Source organism: Perca fluviatilis, chromosome 11 (genome assembly GCF_010015445.1).
Source record: "Perca fluviatilis chromosome 11, GENO_Pfluv_1.0, whole genome shotgun sequence".
Lineage (NCBI taxonomy): Eukaryota > Metazoa > Chordata > Actinopteri > Perciformes > Percidae > Perca > Perca fluviatilis.
The window spans coordinates 34,199,830-34,220,483 of NC_053122.1; the positions used below are offsets into that span (position 1 = coordinate 34,199,830).

At 42.9% G+C, this 20,654-nt stretch overlaps 2 protein-coding genes across 5 annotated transcripts in view; both read right to left on the reverse strand.

Annotated features, from left to right (window-relative positions):
• Positions 1–2,469, reverse strand: part of ano8a (anoctamin 8a) — a 28,626-nt gene extending 26,157 nt beyond the window's left edge. For all 4 annotated transcript variants that reach the window (XM_039816869.1, XM_039816870.1, XM_039816868.1 and 1 more), the window contains exon 1: positions 1,495–2,469. In XM_039816869.1, coding sequence (XP_039672803.1) covers positions 1,495–1,933 — 439 coding nt within the window. In that variant the 5' untranslated portion in view covers positions 1,934–2,469. The remainder of the gene's footprint in view (positions 1–1,494) is intronic.
• Positions 2,470–11,892: 9,423 nt separating this feature from the next.
• Positions 11,893–19,586, reverse strand: plvapa (plasmalemma vesicle associated protein a). Its single transcript, XM_039816871.1, has 6 exons — positions 18,900–19,586; positions 18,301–18,358; positions 16,233–16,951; positions 13,812–14,847; positions 13,076–13,127; positions 11,893–12,056 (listed from the first exon to the last, which is right to left on the reverse strand). The coding sequence occupies exons 1-6, from the start codon at positions 19,281–19,283 to the stop codon at positions 12,023–12,025; spliced, it is 2,283 nt and encodes a 760-aa protein (XP_039672805.1). The 5' UTR covers positions 19,284–19,586; the 3' UTR covers positions 11,893–12,022.
• Between the last annotated feature and the right edge of the window lie 1,068 nt (positions 19,587–20,654).

A 20,654-nucleotide genomic window follows, 5' to 3' on the forward strand; every position in this document is an offset into this window, starting at 1 on the left:
GTATTAATTTGCCATAAATAAACATAGCAATAAATACTGATCTTGGATATAGACAGGCTTAGATATTAAGATATTGATTTTGTCATATATGTACTGTATATAGTTTTTCTAATATCACTCATTTGAGATTTGAGATGAATTGAATTTCCAACATTATGGATGTCTTGCCAACTTAAGTAAGCTCATCACAATTTTCAATAAATGTCTATGAACTGAGCAACCATTGACATTTACCCAGAAGTTCAACCAACCAACCAACCAACCAATCAAATGCCCACCCCTGTTATATCATCATAATCATTTATTTTTTCACAGATTTGGGGGTGGGCTTGTTGGTCTTGTGCCTTTCCCAGCATGCAACAGATGAATTCATTCAATAATTAACAGCTCTTTAACTACCGCTGATCTGTCTTAGCCTCAAAGGCCTCACTGATGTGATCGTCGGCAAAACCTTCCTATATTCCAGAGCTCAGCTACGACACTAACACAAAGCATATGATCACACTAATATTGTTGAGACTGTTGTACAAACGAGGAAAGAGGACATGAAAAGTGTAGTCGTGCTTAAAAATCATATTTTGTAAGCCTATATCACCTGTCCTGATCCATATAAAATGTGGTTGAGATTTTCTCCAAAAGTTTACATTGTTTGGCTTGAAGTCAATATGCAAATGAATGCATTTACTGCAGTGACATTGCTCAGGCTAAACTTGTAAAGGTTAAATGGTCATATCCAGACCTCCTGACTGAGTCTCTCCTGTTTGCCAGAAATGCTGGATGGGCACACAACTCAACATTTCAGGGGGGCTCAGTTGTGGACAGGGCCCCTGGAAAATGCCATGGGTAATCTCAGAGCCCTCAGTGAAAGTGACATCCCTGATGAACCTAATAAAGGTTGTGAAATATGAAATGTTCAGTGCCGCTTAATAATCCTCATAATGCAATTCCAGAAATCAGGTTATGCTACCAGTCATTTGCTTACTCACCACTGAAATATTTCTCTTGTAAAATCCTCAAGTCCTAAACACCTGAGACAGAACGGACACAGCCGACACCTGAGTCTGCAACACAATCTTTACTCTCTTCAAAGTATGGCGTGGCACAGGCACAGCCCGGTGAGGACATGCACCCCCGCTCCGCTGCGTAGGACCCCCGGCGCATGCACCTGTGGACCACTAGCCTGCCCCACTACTCTTTCCCGGGCCCTGTCTCATCGGAATGCGCACTATGTGAATGAAAAAAAGAAAAGACGCACCGATATCCAACCCCAATCACAGACGATTAGTCTCCTTGTGAGTCATTCAGTGAAGTCTTTCAAGCATCGGTGACTGCACCATATTGCCCATGCACAGTAGCTTCATCTTTTATCCCCATCTTCTTTTTCTTTTTTTTTTTGGGTGTGCAAAAGAACACAAATACCCATCTTCCTCAGATCTCCACTACACGCTCTTATGCACTATTTTATTTGTTTAACCGTTTTTCTGCGACACTCACCGAGGACTCCGGATGGCGTTAAGGACATATTCTGCTGCTGCTGGTTGTTGTTGGTCCTGTCCTGCTGCTCGCTTGGCACCGTCCTCTCCATCCTCTCCCCTGCCCCGTCGCTGTCGTCGACGTCTGCGGCGCCGCTGCTGCTGCTGCTGCTGCTGCTGCTGCTGCTTACAGTAGCGTCGCTATCAGCTGCTCCGCTGCCCGCCGCTTGCATGGTGCTGCACAATACTTGAAGGGGCTGGGAAAAAAAAGAAGCGCACTGCACGGAGGACTGTGTGTTTAGCGCATCGCGGTTGCATGTAAAGGGAAACCCTTGTGTATCTGATAGAGGAGGAGGAACGCGATCATGGCATCTATACACGCGCACTAGTCGTGACTGAGTGCTGGTCGTGACGACAGAGTTGAGGGGAACACCGCGCAGGCAGGCTACAGGTCTGCACATGCACGACTGCAGCTGGTTAAATCGCCCATGCTTTCCATCATATTATTCAGGATACATCTGCCACACTACTGTAGCCTATACCACATGTCCCACAATGCCCTATGTATAATCTCGTTGGACAGTTTCCGAAAATGTCTTATATGAATAATCCACATGACTAGGGCCTCTGTGTATAAGAATAAGTCCGGAAATATATCTATGCCCCCAAACTTGATATTTAATGCATATATATTGTGATTGGTTACTTATTGCTTTTAAGATGAAATATTTGACAGAGTAAGGGTTGTCTGCCCCCTGGCAACAATGTGTTGTGGGCCCCTGCTGCTTTTTCGCTGAGAGATGGTAATTATGAAGTTACAGCTATTAGCTTAGCATAGCATAAAAACTTGATAAAAAGGAGGAAATAACTAGCGTAGGTGGTCTGTACTCGGTCCAAAGGCAGTTTGGATCAACGGAAGTACATTTTGTGGATAATTGCCTCACATCCGGCGCCGCCAGATGTTCTGCCGGATGCCCCTCACCTTCCGCTCTCTGTGCCTTTGAAGAAAACTTGGATTGTGCAACAAGGCAGGCCGACTGGTTCTTTTGGGGAATGATTGTAAAGATTTACAAAGAATATGTTTACAGCATTTACGATACGATACAACTTTATTGTCAGCCAAGGCTGAAATTCTTTGTGCATCCCTGGGTAGCTCGTATAAAAAAAGAGGACATACACATACATGAGATTAATAACACCAACAGACATACATGAAACATTACCACAAATGACATAAACTTCCAAGTAGGAAAACAAAGAAAACATGTGTTGAACATGTTTCCAGTTAATTTAAATAGCTCACCTTACTGTATTATGTGAACAGTTAACTTCATTTAATATTGTATGTGGCGTTTTCTTTTGTGGGGTGCACATGTTCCACCAAAACAAGTTCCTTCCCGAGACTATTTTGCGGAGGCACCGTCGCTGCGTCCGGAGCTTAGCGCCGCCCAAGACGATTGTGATTGCTTTAATTTTTTTTTTCTCCTATCCCTATCACAGCGCTGTGGAAATAGCCCAATGTACCTCAGCGCAAATTCTTTCAGGAAGACCTAACAAATAATCAGTCCCTCCTAAAGCAAATGAGCGCTGGAGGCGTCACCTTCTGATAAACCAATCAGGAACGGCCAAGGATTCCATAGGCCAATCACAGCGTCACAACACTGTTTTAAGAAGCTGCTTCTCTCCCTGTGCTATCAGCTGTCATTTCAGGAAGACGTCGTCCCTCCTCCTCCTCCCCTTCCACCTCCCGTCCTAGGTGTCTAGGATAGCACCAGTGTCTGGATTCCATCAGGGGGGTTACATCTTGGTTCCCTACCCCTATATTAAATGTATTAATATATTAAATGTATTAATATAACGATGGAGTCCAATCTCCAATACACTGTACAGTACATTCTCTTCTACATTAAAACCTTTTGCATATCTGCAATCAAGTCTCTCCTGATTGAACTGTAGTTCTATCATATTTAAAGCTTAGGACATATCATATATATATAGGCCATATATTAGGCCACAAACACTCTAGGCAGTGGCAAAGTGTGGCTAGCCGCGATAATTACATTTGTATGCGGCAGGGAGGTGTGTTCATGTGTTTCAAGCTAGAAGAAATTCTTATGTCACAAGTCACAGGACTCGGTCACTGATTGGCTGCGGGGATTCTCTGGCCGCACTTCACTGCTGAAAGTTTAAACTATTGCCAACGTTTTGGCCGCACTTCGGCTAGCTGAGCAGCTTTACAAAGACATTGCGTGGCAGCAGGTGTTTTTTTGGCGAGGCTAGCTGTTTCCCTCCGTTCCCAGCCTTTGTGCTAAGCTAAGCTAACCGGCTCCTGGTTGTAATGTGACGGTAATATTTAACATACAGACGTGAGAGTGGTATCAATCTCCTCGCTAACTCTTGGCAAGAAAGCGCATTTAAACATATTTCCCAAAATGTCTAACTATTAATTTAAGTATAAACAGTTAATATTATACCTCAGTGGGGCAAATTCTCCAACAACCAACCAACCGACATGCAGTGAACATGGGCTTCTTGGGGCCCCCTGGGGCAGTTGCCTGCTTTGTCTGGTTGGTAATCCAGCCTTGTAACTCCAACAGACAGAATTCCCAGAATAATACTTTAGTTACCCATATTTGTAATTTCTCATAAACCCTGTGAGGTAGAGCCATTGCTTCCATGAACTGTTCACTTTCTGTTTTACTCAGAACACAAGACAAAAATGTATATAAATATTCTGAATGACCCTGTCAACAAGCCCTATACTGTAAAATGTCATGTCAGCTGATTGTTAAAAACACTTTGAAAGGTAAACAGCTTGGAGAGTTCAATGAGAGCACAATTGTAATACCATATGGTGCTGTATTTAAATGTGCATGTCTAATTTTCCATCAACAATATGAATAAAAAGTCTTGCGTGGAAATGTTTTGCCTAACGCTAATTCAATTATTCATCCACACCTTCTGCTGGGGCCATCACCCAAAGGCACGTCCGCCTGCCTGCCTCCCTGTCTGCCTGTCTGTCACCGTTTCTCACTGTCATGGCAGGACACGGACAAGCTCTCCCTCAGCTTTGCCTGCTGGGAGAAGGAGTTTCGCCGCTTCAGGCCCAGCGAGCAGTGAAGATGGACAGGCTAGATAGACCACTGTGTCTGTGGACCAGATTCAAACGAAGCTAAGGTCTGAGAGAAGAATACAGAAAATCACATTCTTTAAAATAACGACCACTGATAAATTTCCATTACAGGACATTTTGCAAGTATGTATACTATTTAGTCAAAAATGGAAACACAAAATCACTCCACATTCCAAAGCTTCCACTTTCCTTTTTTTTTGCAGCAACAGATCATATGATTATCCAATACATTTACCTTGTCTGTATCATACACTGTTAATATTAATATACAGCCTATGGTCTGTATACTATTCATGTGTGATTGTGTGATTATTAACTTCCTACTTTGTAAACTACTGAACCTTTAGACCTGTAATAAGAAGTAGAACCTGAAAAATGACCCATTCATTACACATTCATTTCCCTCCCATTCCAGTATGACAACACACTGCTATGGACACTAGATGGAGGCAGTAGACATCTCTAGTTTATCTCTTAAAGCCACCAGGGCTAAAGTCAGTTATTCAAATGTTAAACTGCTTTAATATAACAACACTGACATTTAAACACTATTACATCTCTTATGACATGGGATGTGGAATTTAGGGTAAAAAAAAAATGGCCTCCCGTCTTGTCCAAGATGCCCGGTTTCAAGACAGGCTCTTTTTTTATATATATATTTATATCATAAATCATAGTCTCCTATGGCTTTGCAATATTTAGACAAGCAATACTTAACTCCCCCAAAACAATCTGTTAACAGGGAAAAGGGAGTTATCAGGAAGCGGTAAAGCACACAGAGATTTAAGGTTAAAGGTCAACGTTCTGGCTTCTCGTAAATTATTGAGACAAACAAATGAAAAAGGGAAAAAAAAAACAATGGGAGTTTCCCATCATCCAGTTTTGAGGTTAAGGACAGATAACAGAAACAAATCATTTTTATCGTTTCCGTAAAATAACACAGAAAAATAGGATCAGAGCTCACCGGGCTGCAGAGAGCAAAAACTAGCTCTATATAAATGTCTAATAGTGTAGAGGTTTGATAAATCACTGGACCTCTCTGAGGACACTGTAGGCCTTTGGGCAGCCCTCTGCCTCTGTTTAAACTGGTTTTATAGATTATACCTGAAAATGCTGGAGTCAGTAGACTTTCTAAATGAACCTTTAGGAATAAAAAAAAAAAAAAAATCATCCCTGACATTTTAAAAGAGCTTGGGATGTTCCAACTTCTCTTGGTTTCACTTTTTGTTTTACTCTGAATAAAAAGAGCACTGATAACCTCTAAACCTCCGGAAACTGCCAGGAAACAGAAGACCTTTTGGTCTCGCGCACTGTTGCGTTATTTATCCATTATGAGAAATTATTTATGAAAAGAGGGTCATCCTCCTGCTGAGCCAGGTTACTCCCATCACTTTACGGCTGTCAACACATAATCTTAGTGCAATGACTGATGTACTTCAGCGGGTGTGAGGGATTGAAACCAAATAACTGCAGTTGCTTTAGCTCTGTTGCCCTTTCTTAGCGGACTAGATGATCCATAATCGTCTCTATATCCCTGCCTGCGGTGTAGCACCAGTAAGGCTCTCAGTATGTGATGGATAATCAATGACATAGATAAATAGGACACTGTGGAAGCTGGTCTGGGCTTACAGCAGCTCAACTCAAGACATTGAGTTATACTTTGGTACTGCAGGTTACACATTACAGAATTACAGGATTAGGGCCACAACACAATTCAAATTGATTTGAGTTCTGAGTTTAAAGTTAGAATTCTGAGAATAAAAGTCAGAATTCTAACATTAAATAGTCTCGCATTGCCAGACCTCAAGCAGATCTCTGCAGCGCTGTGGTGTAAGGTCTGGCTACACCACACACATTCTGGGACAAAAAGAAACGCTCTTGGTTGTTTGCATTTCTTTAAACCAATCACAATCGTTTTGGGCGGCGCTAAGCTCTGGATGCAGAGAAGGTGGCTCTGCAAAATAGCCTCTGGAAGGAACTTGTTTTGGTGGAACATTTGCACCCTGCAAAAGAAAACGCCACATACAATATTAAATGAAGTTAACTGTTCACACAATACAGTAAGGTGAGCTATTTAAATTAACTGGATACATGGTTAAACCTCATTACTCTTACCAGTGTATCGCTGTGTACTTCGTCCACAGCAATCCCACCAATCGATCCCAAAATGTCCCAATTAGAGAGTAAATGCTGTAAACATATTCTTAGTAAATCTTTACAATCATTCCAGAAAAGAACCAAGCAGGTCTGTCTTGTTGCACGATCCAAATTTTCTTCAAAACTTGTCATTTTCTTCAAAACTTGTTAGCTCGAAGGTTGTTGTTGGTTCCTCGTATGGAACGGAGTTCGAGAACGGCAACACGCAGAGAGCGGAAGGTGATGGACAGATGTCAGTTATCTTGGAAATGTACTTCTGTTGATCCAGACTAGAGTTTAAAGTTTGATTTCCCCTTTTTGTAACACAGGTGTAAATACTTTGGACTACGGATTTAACCGGGAGACTCTCTTTCCGATCGTAGCTGTAGAAGAGCTCCAACTGTGAGTCACGTAACATTCTCCGGGACAAATGAATGGGACTTTCTGTGGTTGTTTGTGGTACTGCAGCCTAAACCTGTTTTATGCTTCTGCGTCAAATCGGTGGCATACCCCCGCAGAGCCCTCTGCTGCGCCGCAAACCTCCCTCTGAACCCCTCCACCGTAGCTCGATGTGCACCTCCAAAAATTTTTAACTTTGCGTCGAGGCGACGCAGACCGCAAGGACTGTGATTGGTGAATTCGTCCTGTGTGATGATAGTCGGTGTTTCAAGCAGCCTACTGTGGGGAGTAGCAACATGCTAGTTCACTGACATTAGCTCTGCTAATAAACTCAGACATATTGTGATGACGGGGTTATCCGTCTGTAAAGTGTCTATATATCAGTAACGTTTGGAAATTAGCACTTCGCCAGCAAGCTGTACGTTGTGGGCAGTTGTGCTAAAGTTTGCTTGCTAACATAACATGAACTGGCTCATCCCGGTCTCACGGCAGGCCATGAAATAGTCATGTTATTTTGATTTATTAATTTGTGTACAGGTTTTTTGACGTTTATTTCGTGTCCACGAATTTTTAACGTCTACAGGTCATGATTTTCGAACCTGCTCTGGGGGACGCAACAACAGGGAAATGAGGCGCCACACGCCGGCCACGACAATGGGACAGGCCGCCACTCGCGAGACGCGATCCCCGGGCGCAGGGGCACACAACAACGGGGAAATGAAACGCCACAATAACGGGACGGTTGTGGTTAGGAAGAGAATAACGAGGAAAGGTCCTGCAACACGCGGGACACGATCCCCAGTCTCCAGGGTGAAAGTCCTGTGTTTTTTGACCCATCCACCACCCCGACCAACTTCCCTGCGCGGACTTTCGCCTTATCAATACTACTCGCTACCGTCATCGTTCTGTGATCACAAAATATGCTTCCCATTGAAATACATTACTTTAAAATTCGTAATCGCCACACGAAAAAAAAGACATTTACTTGACTTAATAGATTCAATAACGTAACCATATCACAAACTGCCATGAGACCGGGCTGACTGGCTGGCAGACACCTCGCAAATAACCTCAGACTTATTTTCTGGTTACAGTAACTAGGTCAGTGGATTTTACTGTCTATTTCTCGATACTTTTTACAAAATCTAAGCAAGAAAAGGCCAAACAAATAAGATTAATATTTTAGCCCAACAGTCTATGGGGTTTGCCATTCTGAGTACCGTTTCGGTGGTGAGCGACACAGACACAGGCGACACCTCCAAGCGTTATGCCGGTGAAATGCACCGCGATGCAAAGCAACCCCGAAACTCCAAAAGGGTCACGAAGCCGTAGGAGCGACGGCGTGGAGTTGACGCAGAAGCATAAAACAGCCTTAACAAAAGTTGTATCTGCAGTATGTTATGTTGACATCCCGTTTGCATGTTTGGGACTGCAGGATTTGCCCATAAAACTGAGGCTACATTAGGTCTAGCTCAAACACCTCAAATACATCCTCCTTAAGCAATTAAACAGCCCCATGTTTTCCTTCCCATAACTCCTCTGCAGAAAGAGGCCAAGGTGAAAGTCAGGGTTGCGCCGAAGGACTTCAACACAAAAGGACGTCAGTGCTGGAGAACATTCTCCCTCCCAGCTGCTTCCAGTGTTTACCACCCTCCCCGACAACACTATAGTATCTGCACAAGAGAAAGGGTTTTTGCCCCCTGATGTCTTTACCAGCCTGGGCAGCCATGGGACTGGGGGAGGCCAGGCAGATAGGAAATGCAATTAGAAGTCACAGTAAAGAAGGAACATTAGCAGCAACAGACAAAGAGCTCACAGTCCTGCAACCCCAGGTAAGGAAGGAGGTGGTAATCATGAGCACACGTTCCCTTTCCTGCATCAGCAGAGGGAGGGAGGTGGCTGGGAAGGCTGCGACAAAAAGGCCCCAAGTCTTCATCAGTGCCTCTCAGTGCTGTCCACGATGCTGAGGGTCACAATCCCTAAAGAGCAGCCCGCAGTGAGTTTAATAATCTGTCATTTAGCCTCAAACTGATCCTGTACTGTAACTGGATGATCCTGATCCCAGTGGTACATGTGGCCTAAATTATGACCTACTACTTGGCAATCAGGAAAATAAGGACAGGCATTGATTACATAGTGTCCAGTTTTGGTTAATTGAATGACAAAAATCACACCCTAACATTTTTGGCAGTGCAAAGCTGTACTAAATGCCTCGTAAACCATTCTAAAAGCTGTTTGTGTTGCACGATCTGTGGTCACCTGGTTCTTTCGCTTTCTTTTTTTAAAATCACACAAATAATTTGACTGTGGGGTTCAACTGTCAACACGGTTCTATATTGTGTAGACTGTGTAACGTTTCACCACAGTCATCTCATACAGTACTTAACCCAGTATGGATTTAACATCATTATAAGGGTCATAACCTTCACATTTTAATTTTGGATATAGCCATTCCATTTTTAACATGCTTTAAAAAACACCACTGGATGCTTATTTAACCTACTAAGCCCCCCGGACAATTTGAACTACCCTACCCCACCCATACTGTTCTATTTATTTATTTACAAATGTACATACTGTAATTACACCGATACATAGCCATATTCTACTGCTCTTCGTACTATTCATCCTGTGCATACACTTATTCTTACTACTCTTATAATGTTACCACACTGCACACAGCTGTACATACTGCACATATCTGGCTATATGGTTCATACAGAATATCCATATTTATTCTGTTTATCTTATTATATATTCTGCATATATCTATATTATTCTTACTACTAGTAGAATGTCACTGCTACTACATTGCACATATCTGTAGATGTTGCTCATACATTGTTCATATTACATAGCCCTATTTATTCTGCTCTTTAACACTGCAATATAGTTCTTGTCCTGCCTATGCTCCACCTGTCTATACTATGTATATCTTGAATGCTTTTTTTGCACTTCTGGTTAGACGCAAACTGCATTTCGTTGTCTTTGTACTTGTACTCTGCACAATGACAATAAAGTTGAATCTGAATTGGTGTCATTGTTGTTAATTTTGTATTGTTTTCCTGGATCTAATCTGTGATTTGTTTTGTCTTGTACTACAGGGACCTGCAGTAAAAAGTTACGGTTACGTGTCATTTGACATAATTAGAAAACTATTGTTTTCGGTTCTTTTTTTTCCATTAAAGAAATAAAATAAACTCCATGGGGTTGATGATTTCCTCCAACCAGCTGGTAAAATGTAAGGTGGGAAAGTGCACAAGTTCATCTCCCCATTCCTGCAACATTAATTGTTGCTGTTCAAACCCTTTTGAAGTCATATCACCTACCTGTATGTGGTCTACCTGTAGATTAGTAGTTTGGTCGACTCTATATCGACAAATTCAATAATTCTGTACTAGTAATCACTGTCCACTGCGTCAGTTAAAACAATGGTCAATTGGGTTATGTGTGTACAGGGAATAAAGAAATGACATGAGTGGACAGGAAACATATTACATGTTTGCACAGACCAAACAGCATGATAATCATTTTCCAGTGAAGTTGTTTCAACGCGTCCTGTGTCTCTGCGAGTCTAATAAAGAGACTCCCAGAAGCATCCAAAACAGCTGACCTTTAATATCCTCACAGCTACCCCTGCAGTGAGCTGCACATCCCAAATGTGGAAAAACACTTGATGTTAAACAGAGGATATCCTTTAGACAGGAAAGAGCTCTCTCTCCCGTTGCCCAAGTCTAAGTGCTGTATTTATTAATTGGCGCCAACACACAATACACTCACGGGTCGTGAATTGAAAGTGCGCTCCCATCCTTTCACAGTGCAACAAACAGGATGTTTGTCCGTTCTCAACATGGTTGGTTTTCCTGCTCCGTGCTAAAGTTGTACTGGTCCAAATGAAAAGCACATGTGCACTGAGCTAATTCTATGATCAATGTCAATAACACAATTTAAAAATCCGTAACAGGCATTTAAGGAAAGTGCCATTCATATATCTCAAAAATGTTCAGACACGGGGTATTTTTCTTTCTACACACAAACAACCCTGTTTGTATTTTTCTATATTCATTTCCATCTCTGTTTTATAAACCAAACGAAGAAGAAAAGATTCAATCTGTCGGTTTTCGCTGTTTCACGGCATTTTTTGGGAAAGGTCACAGCACACATAAGATACCAAGACCAGACCAGCCCCCCCCCCCCTCCTGTCATGCTTTCTTTATAAGAGAGATATGTTGGGATTTTATTCAGGCTATGGATATCCGTGTTCTCTGCAGTGAATAGATTCACATTGTTTTCTACCAACAGCATGTATACAAGAGCGTTTCCAAAAGTTCCTGCCATTTGCCTCAGGCCTGCTGACAGGTTGGCAGGTAAACATAAACACGCTGGAGGGTTTAAACTGTGTTGCCAGCAACTCTCGCCTGAAACATTACAGGAGGGGCAGGGCACTCATTTTTAGATAATTAGCCACACAATAGGTGACGCACGCGGGGACAAACAGTTGTTTCCGGCTCTGCGTTGGATAATATCTTAAATAGCTTTGTTTATAGAGAAGAGACAGCCACAGTTGATGTGTTTATGTTTAATCAAAGCTTTTATTTTTATGTAGTCTAAAAATACAATATGTGCTTATTCATACTGTGTAGACACAAATCCTTAACACAAAAAATTCACATTTAACATTCAAAAAAGTGCAAAAGTTATTCAAATTACTTTTCTAAATGCATATCGAAGTATAAACTGTCACAACCAGTGTATAATATATGGTGCATTTATTGATATAAAATATGAGAACTCAATATGTAAAGCTTGCATTGAGCTGTGCTTCATAGATGCAGTGGGAGACAAATCTCCTTTAAGCTTTGGCTTTTCTAATTAAGGTGGACTAACCCATCATTCTGGAGAGATCTTGTTTCTCCCTGGAAAAAGAAAGAAAGAAAGAAAGAAAGAAAGAAAGAAAGAAAGAAAGAAAGAATAGTTATAACGTTATTTCTTGATGTGACGCTAATGAGTGAGTTTATCAAACTTAAAAAACATCACATCTTTTTGCTAATGGATACGTCTGCTGATATTTTATGTGTCTTATTGTCAACAAATCCCATGAAATAAACCAAAACCAACATTAAAAGTATTGTGTAGTCAAAGCCTGATTTCGTTCATTTCTTAATTTCCCCCCCAGAAACAACAACACATCAATGAGCTACACTGTTGCACTTGGCGACATGTTCCTTCATTACAATCCAAAAAATCTAAATCAAAAAAAATAAATTTTTCCGGTGAGGGCACTTCATTTTTAATCCGGCACATTTAAACACAACATACATCAATATATAGTCAATAATAATGATTATACCCGAGAATAAATAAATACTTAAAAATACTAAAAACCCTGAGGGTAGGAGTAGAGGGGTGGGTAGGGAGAGAATAGGTCGAAGTCTGGAGCGATGAGGGGGGGTTATTGTTTGGTAAACAGTCTGATGGATGCTGGCACGAAATGAACATGGGCACTAGTTTATTTCCAGTCACTCCTGCATACACTGTCCTGTAAATACTCAGAGCACCAAATGTATATTAATCCGCGCTAACAAACAAAATAGTTCCTAACAAATGCACTATTTAGACCCTGTTGTGTAACATGTGCAAAAACTACAGTGCCCAGCTGTTTTAGAAAATCTTGAAAAAAATAAAATAAATAAACTATATATTGGTGACGCGTTACGTCATTTACACATTTACGTCTTCAGTGGGAACCGGTGGGTTTAGGGCTGGGTGCCACAGACAGGGTATGGAAATCAAAGCATTGAGAGACATGGGATTTGTTGACAAAATCAAAAATATAGAGAATGTCTCTTCTGTGCACCCACTGTTCAGCCTGCAACAAAAACACCAGCAACACTTTAACATTCACTCTCAACCTACAGCTCCAAGACATACTCACTCTGGGCCAGGGGGGTTGATGAGGCGTTGCAGATCTTTAAGGTGCTGAGTGACTGTTGGTTAAAAACAAGAGGTTTGTCATTACTTAGCCATGGTGCAATCCATCAAGCTGCATTTATGCTTAACAGTACTACATAAATGCTAACAGTTAGCATGTCTGACGAGATCTAAGGCTACAAACATTAGAGCCATTCATTCAAGGCTTGAAGAGGAATTATTAATAATTGAGTTGGAACCCAAATACATACTTTGAATCTAAATGAATGGTTGCAAACTGATTACTCCTGATGTTTGTTTAAAGGGTCAGTTCACCCAAATTATCAATCTATCTTGCAGATAGTTTTGGGTTTTATCAAACCAGGTTGTGAGATATCCGTCATCCCTGAGAATGGGGATGAATGGAATTTCACTTGTGCTACCTGAAACATTTAAAAAAAAAAAAAAATTCAACGGCAGCTTGAAAAGATATGCTTCTGCAGAAATAATTTATTCAAAACTTTCAAGGCTTTAAGAACAACAAATACGTTTCCATTTGCCTCTGTTGTATTGGGGTGGGAGCAGAATTGGTGAATTTCTCAAAACTTGGGCAAATAAAACCAAATCTATCTGCATGGCTGGATACCACCTGGGGTATGAGGTATGTGAGAAAATATTTTTTTGGGGAATCTGGGTGAACGATACCTTTATTTAAAAATGCCCCAGAATAGTAATGATAAACTGCAGGTATATATTCTTACCTGAGCCACTCGTTCTTCCTGCACCAAATGACGACCCAGTTCCACCATAACTATTCCCAGTGGATGGTGCTTTCCCTGTTCCACTTCCTGGCTTACTTTGTCCTGAGTTACCCATCCCAAACCAAGTAAATGGGTTGTTGGCTGACCCACTTTTACTCGTTGCCCCAGTCGCCCCAGAGGAAGAACCAGAGGACGACCCAGAGGAAGAACCAGATGATGACCCAGAGGAAGAACCAGAGGATGACCCAGAGGATGATCCAGAGGATGACCCAAAAGGGTTTGAACCTAAGCCTAAGCTTTTCCCGCTTGACCCAGAGGATGACCCAAAAGTTGGAGAGCCTCTCCCACTCTGTGCTGGGTTATTGGAACCTGTCCCACTAGGGCTAAGATTTGGATTTGACGCTGAGCCAAAGCTTGGGTATCCTCCCCCAGTATTGAAACCTGACCCGGTGGAGCTACCTGACCCAGGTGACAAGACGGACGAACTTGAAGAGCCTGCCCCAATTGATCCTTGTCCCAGCCTATTAAATCCTGACCCAGTGGAGCTACCTGACCCGGATGACAAGACGGACGAACTTGAAGAGCCTGCCCCAATTGATCCTTGTCCTAGCCTATTAAATCCTGACCCAGTGGAGCTACCTGACCCGGATGACAAGACGGACGAACTTGAAGAGCCCGCCCCATTCGATCCTGGCTTATTGAATGGTGACCCAAGGGAGCTACCTGACCCGGATGACAAGACGGACGAACTTGAAGAGCCCGCCCCATTCAATACTGGCTTATTGAATGGTGACCCAAGGGAGCTACCTGACCCGGATGACAAGACGGACGAGCTTGACGAGCCCGCCCCATTCGATACTGGCTTATTGAATGGTGACCCAAGTGAGCCAATGCTCGAACTCAATCCCCCTGACCCTGTCCTACTAGGCTGACCCCCAATAGAGGAGCTGGATGAGGCAGAGCTGGATCCACCACCGATGCCCCACCCAGGCTGGGGCTGTGTGCCTGACCGAGAGCCTCCTGCACCAAAACCTGTCTGAAATAAAATAAGAGGAATGTTAATATGGGGAAAAAAACTGATTATAAACCATTTGTTGAAACCCATCTGTTTTTTGGGTTAAAACTTGTCTACTTTCAGTAGACACAAAACGTGATTATATCGACTTCCACTACCGGTCAAAAGTTTGGGGTACTTAGAAATTTCACTTAGAACTTTCCATTCCACTCCATTATAGACAGAATACCAGCTGAGATCAGTTGCATTGTTTCTTTTAACCGGGGCAGCAGTTGTCAGATTACATTATGTGCTTACATAATTGCAAAAGGGTTCTCCAATGTTTTCTCAGTTAGCCTTTTAAAATGATATCAGATTAGTAAACAGAATGTGCCTTTGGAACATTGGATGAATGGTTGCTGATAATGGGCAATGTAGATATTGCATTAAAGATCACCCATTCAGATCAGCTGGTATTCTGTCTGTAATGGAGTGGAATGGAAATTTCTAAGTGACCGCAAATGTTTGACCGGTAGTGTACATTTTCGGTTTTAAGATGCAAACCCCTGACTTAAAGAGCATCATAGAGCTTCTTCATATCTATGTATAACTGACAGAAATATTTACCCAGTTCTCACCCTTCTGCCCTCTTGTACTTTACTGGCAGACAACTTCCCTCCCCCACCTCCTCCTCTACACTCAAAGCTGGATCATTTCCAACAACCTGTCAGGCTGCTTTAATCTCATGCATCTTATGCAATATGTGAAGATCTCAAAGCACTGCAATAAGTGCTTTGTTTGTATTGTAGTATTTCTACAGGTGTTACATAAGCAACTATGTCTTCTGATAATGTAGAGATGGAGCGTATTATTGACAACAAAGCTCAAATGTGTGCACAAAAGGACCTAACAGCTGCACAAATACATGCAGATAATTAAATATGATGGGGGTTTTATACCATGCATGATGAGAACCTGTATAGCGAATGACCATGTATACATTATATTGTACTATATTAGAGAATCTCCAGCAGCATTCCTTTCATGTAACATCTGCTGTTACTAAGGCTGTGCAATTAACCGAATTTTGATCGCGATTTCGCCTCCTAAAAATCACCAAAACAATGTAACTGAGAAAAGCGATTATTTTGCACATTACGTTTTGCAAGTAAACTCTTACTTTGTCTTGTGTTCGGAAGAGGAATACAAAAAGTCAATGTGTAATCGTGTTGAATAAATGTTTTCCACAATCGAGCAAAATCTAATATTTAAATCTTGAATGTTACTTTGGTAATCAAACGCTAAACGAAGAACACAGAAGAGCTCAGAGAGCCCAGGGTGTGGCCCCTAGAGGCCACACTGCTGCTTACGGCCCCGCAGAGCGTATAGCATGCTCAATTAATCAGTCATGGCTCGGTTTTTCTTACCTTAGGGATGCAGGACGCGTTGAGATGCTTCATTTGCTCTGCAAGGTGATCAACCTCTTTACTTTTATATTTGACACTGTTTCTCAGGACTTCCAACTCTCCGTTAAGCTTCATCTTGTCTATCAGGAGTCTCTCCTTCTCCTCGTCGTGTTTCCGCTGAAGCTTGTCCAAGTTCTGTCCGTGCTGCAGGATCAGGCCTGTGCGGTTCGTGGTACACCAGCGGTAGTCGTCAGACAGTCGCCAGTTCTCTGCCTTCAGACGGCTGCTTTCTGCCTGGATGGCTGACACCTGTCCTCCCACACTATCCAGGTAACGCTGGAACTTGTCCTCCACTTCCATGGACAGGCTGGTGCAATTGGTGCGGATCTGCTCCAGGTGGTCCCTCTGTTTGGGACAGGTGAGCTGGAAGGCGATGTGTGAAGGGAAGAGGGAACTTATCTTCTCTAGGAAAGCCTTGGAGACATTGGAAATGCCACTCAAGGACTGGGCAAAGTCATCTTTGCATTTTCGCCTAAAGAACTCCACCTCCTTTTCATGCGTAGCTTTGTCCCTCCGCAGACGGATGGCCTCCAAGCTAATGGTATCTCTCTCTTTGGCGGTCTGGTCCATTTCCATCCTCATCCTCTGCGTTGTTTGTGTGAAGTTGGACTCCACAAGGTCAAGCCTGGCTTTCAGTCGTTCACTCAGCAGCCCACAGTTGCAGTTATCAGTCATTTGAACTGCATAGAAAAAACAATAACAGAAGAGAACAGAAGTAGACAGATCTATCTATCTATCTATCTATCTATCTATCTATCTATCTATCTATCTATCTATCTATCTATCTATCTATCTATCTATGTGGCAGGTTTTTGAACTGCAGGTGAGAAAAAGGGATAATGGGCCCTATCTTGCACTCAGCACAATTGCCTTTGTACACCGACGCATGTATCAGTCCCATTTTGCACCCGACGCACAGCGGACTTTTCCCTCCACAGACGCACGTCGGTAAATTAGGGAATGTATTTGCGCTCCCGGGGGCGGTTCAGCGAAAAGAGGAGGCATGTTCCGGCGCAAACGTTCCCTGGTGCTATTTTTCGGCTTCAGAAAACAATTCCGCCACTGACCAGGAAAAACCTGGTCTAAAGTCAGTAGCGCGTTATTCAGATGCTATTTTAGGGGCGCATGCTTGGCCATAATGTAGCGTGTGCACAGCGCACATACACTTTGCTTCTCTCATCTAAACTGACGCAGCAGTTCCCATTTTTGCAAACCATACATAATTATAAAGAAAAATATTACTGAAAATGTGCTTCAGGTGTTTGGATAGGTCAGGAGGCACTTTACAGTACAGTCCTCAAAAAGTCGCAGCATTCTTTGTGGCTTGTTGTGTTTTACACAACATTTCCATGAATCATGGATGTGTTGATGACATAAATAGGAAAATATTAGAGGACTTAAGGAGACGTGATGTTGAACTACGGTGGGATTGGACACTCCGGCGGGATCTGCTCCGGGAGTGGCAATGCGCGATGCACTCCTGATGGAGCGGGTGGACGGAGATGGAGTGGGGGGAGGAAGTTAGGGGCACAACAGGAGCAGGTGGTGCGTTTGGATGCCCATGCTCCATGGCTGCAGCAATCCTCTCCAGACTTGAGAAGATGCGCCCGAGAGGCCGCAGCAACATCGCCACCCGGTCAAGACGGGCATTTATTACTTTGCCGCATCTCGGACAGCTCCCGCTGGCGTGTGCCAGGCAAATCCGCCGTCATAATAGCAATCTGCCATGGAACAAGCACACCTGCTCTTAAAGGGAATGTGAGATGACGCTCTGATTGGTTATTTTCACATTACGCCCAAACCACACCTAGTTACTTCAGACCAACCCATTTTAGATTTGCGTCAGGCGCAAGAGTCATTTATCCCGCCGGTATAATAGCAAGAGTGCCCGAGATCCGCCCACAAAACTACTTGCGTTTTGCGTTTCATACTTGCGTTTCAGATCGTTAAAATAGGGCCCAATAGCTCATACGTCTCATTTAAGTATTTGATTATTTTTGGGATTGCAATGAAGAAATGTCATACTTACATGTGGTTGGGCATCGGGCGGTGTTCTTGTAATAGAATGCCTCTCTCTGGCACTCTTGCTGTTCATATCAGTGAAAGAAAAGATGTTTTAGGGATTTGTTCTAGACCAGTTGGAAATGTAGACAAACAAGAAAAACTATTTAGAATGTACTGTTTACCTTAGTCATTATTAACCAAAATTATTATGTTTTTAATGTCTTACAAATACTCTGACATGAGGGTTCAACACTTAAATGCTACATGTAATAATTATAATAAAAAAATAATCTGTTGGGTTGCCTCTTGTTCTGAAAACTATAAAGGAATATCTCAAAAACTACATTTTACAATCCTATTTATTGAAATAAAAATAAAATTACATTTAGACAGTAATTAGTGGTGCTGAGGCTCAACTTGACTAAAGCATTGCAGGTATATTGATAGCTATTTTCCTTTCATCTGTAACTTAGCTTTCATTGACGCAAACACATCAACACCTTATTTCTATGGCTGTTGAAAGGCTACGAGTTCAATTCCAAATAAGACGTCAAAGTTAAATCACAAAAGGTAAAATACTCCAGACAGTAATTTGCATATAGGATATAATCAAAAGTTTCTCACCAGCTTTTTGTCGATATCTTGGATAAAAACCACTGAGATGTTTGAGTAGTAGCGGAGTTTGGCCAGGTCCCAGTCGTTGCGGGCCTTCTCTGTCATGGTGGCGTTGAGTAAGTTGGTCAGGTTCTTCCTCTGCAGCCTCAGGGCCACATTCTCTATGGAGAGCCGGCTGAAGCTCTCCTCCAGGTCCTGGATGCGTGTTGTGGACGCCGAGTCCTGCGTCTTACCGTAGACCAGGAAGAGCACGAGGCTAACTATGATCAGAGACTGAATGAGCGAAGAGAAGAAGAATACAATGCGCATGTAGTAGCCGCAGCCCTTGCCCTTTGAGCGGTGCTGCATCTTCTTCTGTGCATGCGGGCTGGACTTGGACACCCTGCTGTACATGGATGCGGATGGCTAAAGGAGGCTAAGAGAGAAGTGGCTCAAGGATTACCACGAGTGGCCAGCCAAGTTCAAACAAGGCTCATCTCAGGTGCCTACTCAGCACTCTGCAAGCCAAATGAACAATAACACAATGCCGAGTTATTTCAGACCAGTCGGTGGATTTCACAGTCCATCTCGTGCAAAGCTTGCGCCCCTTCCTCTGACAAAGCCAAACACACTTACAGACATGGACCAGACGTTTCCTCTCAGCGGTGTTGATAGCATGAGAATTGATCAGATTGGGAGTGAGGTGTAAACATGCATAGGAATTTATAAACTCTTCTGGCTACACACTCCCCATGATGGGAGGTCATCCTGGCCTCAGTCCCCTCCCTCCATGGGCCCTCTGCCCCTCCCTACGCAGAGGTTATACACACAGAGACACAGAGAGAGAGAGAGACACACATTCACAGACACAGAGAGAGAGAGACACACGCACACACACACACACACACACACACAAACAAACAAACAAACACACACACACACAGCATGTATGTAGAGTATGAGCCGTGTCACAACCCCTCCCTCCCGACACACACGTGTTGAACCCATTTCAGTGTTGAAAATGTCCCCAGTCACAGCAAAAAGACAACATTTTAGATTTTTGGAATCAGCATCATTTCATAAGCATTTGGTGTTGAGCAAATTAGTATGAACCTTTAAAGCGAGATTGCAAAACAACACTTCCTGTTTTCTATTGTAAAAACCAACGGGCCATAAAGAGCCTTCAGCAGACTAACTGTGCCAAACTTTTTATGGGATCATGAGCAGTGTTTTCCGGTGCACAGCAGGTCGGAGGACAATGGCTCCTGTTGTTCTTGTGACGTTGTCTTTGATGCCGCGAGTCTCAGTCCAACATAATGACGTGGGTAACCTGCCCTCTGTCTCGCTGGACGGACACACACGGAGACACATGGGCGCACACACACACAGAGACACACACACACAGACACACACACACACGGGCACACACAGAGACACACACAGAGACACACACAGAGACACACACACACACACAGAGACACACACACACACACACAGAGACAGAGACACACACAGAGACACACACACACACACACACACACACACACACACACACACACACACACACACACAATGAAATACAAGAGCCTGACAGTAAGAGCCACAACTTTTTCCTGCCAGGCATTGTTGACGTGCCAGACCTCATCTTGACAGGAAACAGTAATTCATAGAGGAACTTTTGATGGCCAAAGCCGCAGCAACTTTTTAGACGAGATCCTAGATTAAAGGCCCCGAGAAACGCAGGATATCAGAGACAAATATAAGAGATAAACAGTCACAGTGTTG

Bases quoted from the DNA above. Each gene is read 5' to 3' on its own strand.
- plvapa (XM_039816871.1), bottom strand. From the start codon at position 19,283: ATGTACAGCAGGGTGTCCAAGTCCAGCCCGCATGCACAGAAGAAGATG. The intron at 18,359-18,899 runs GTGAGAAACTTT...TGATATGAACAG, and splicing joins AAGATATCGACAAAAAGCTG to CAAGAGTGCCAGAGAGAGGC. The intron at 12,057-13,075 runs GTGAGTATGTCT...TTCTTTTTCCAG, and splicing joins ATCAACCCCCCTGGCCCAGA to GGAGAAACAAGATCTCTCCA.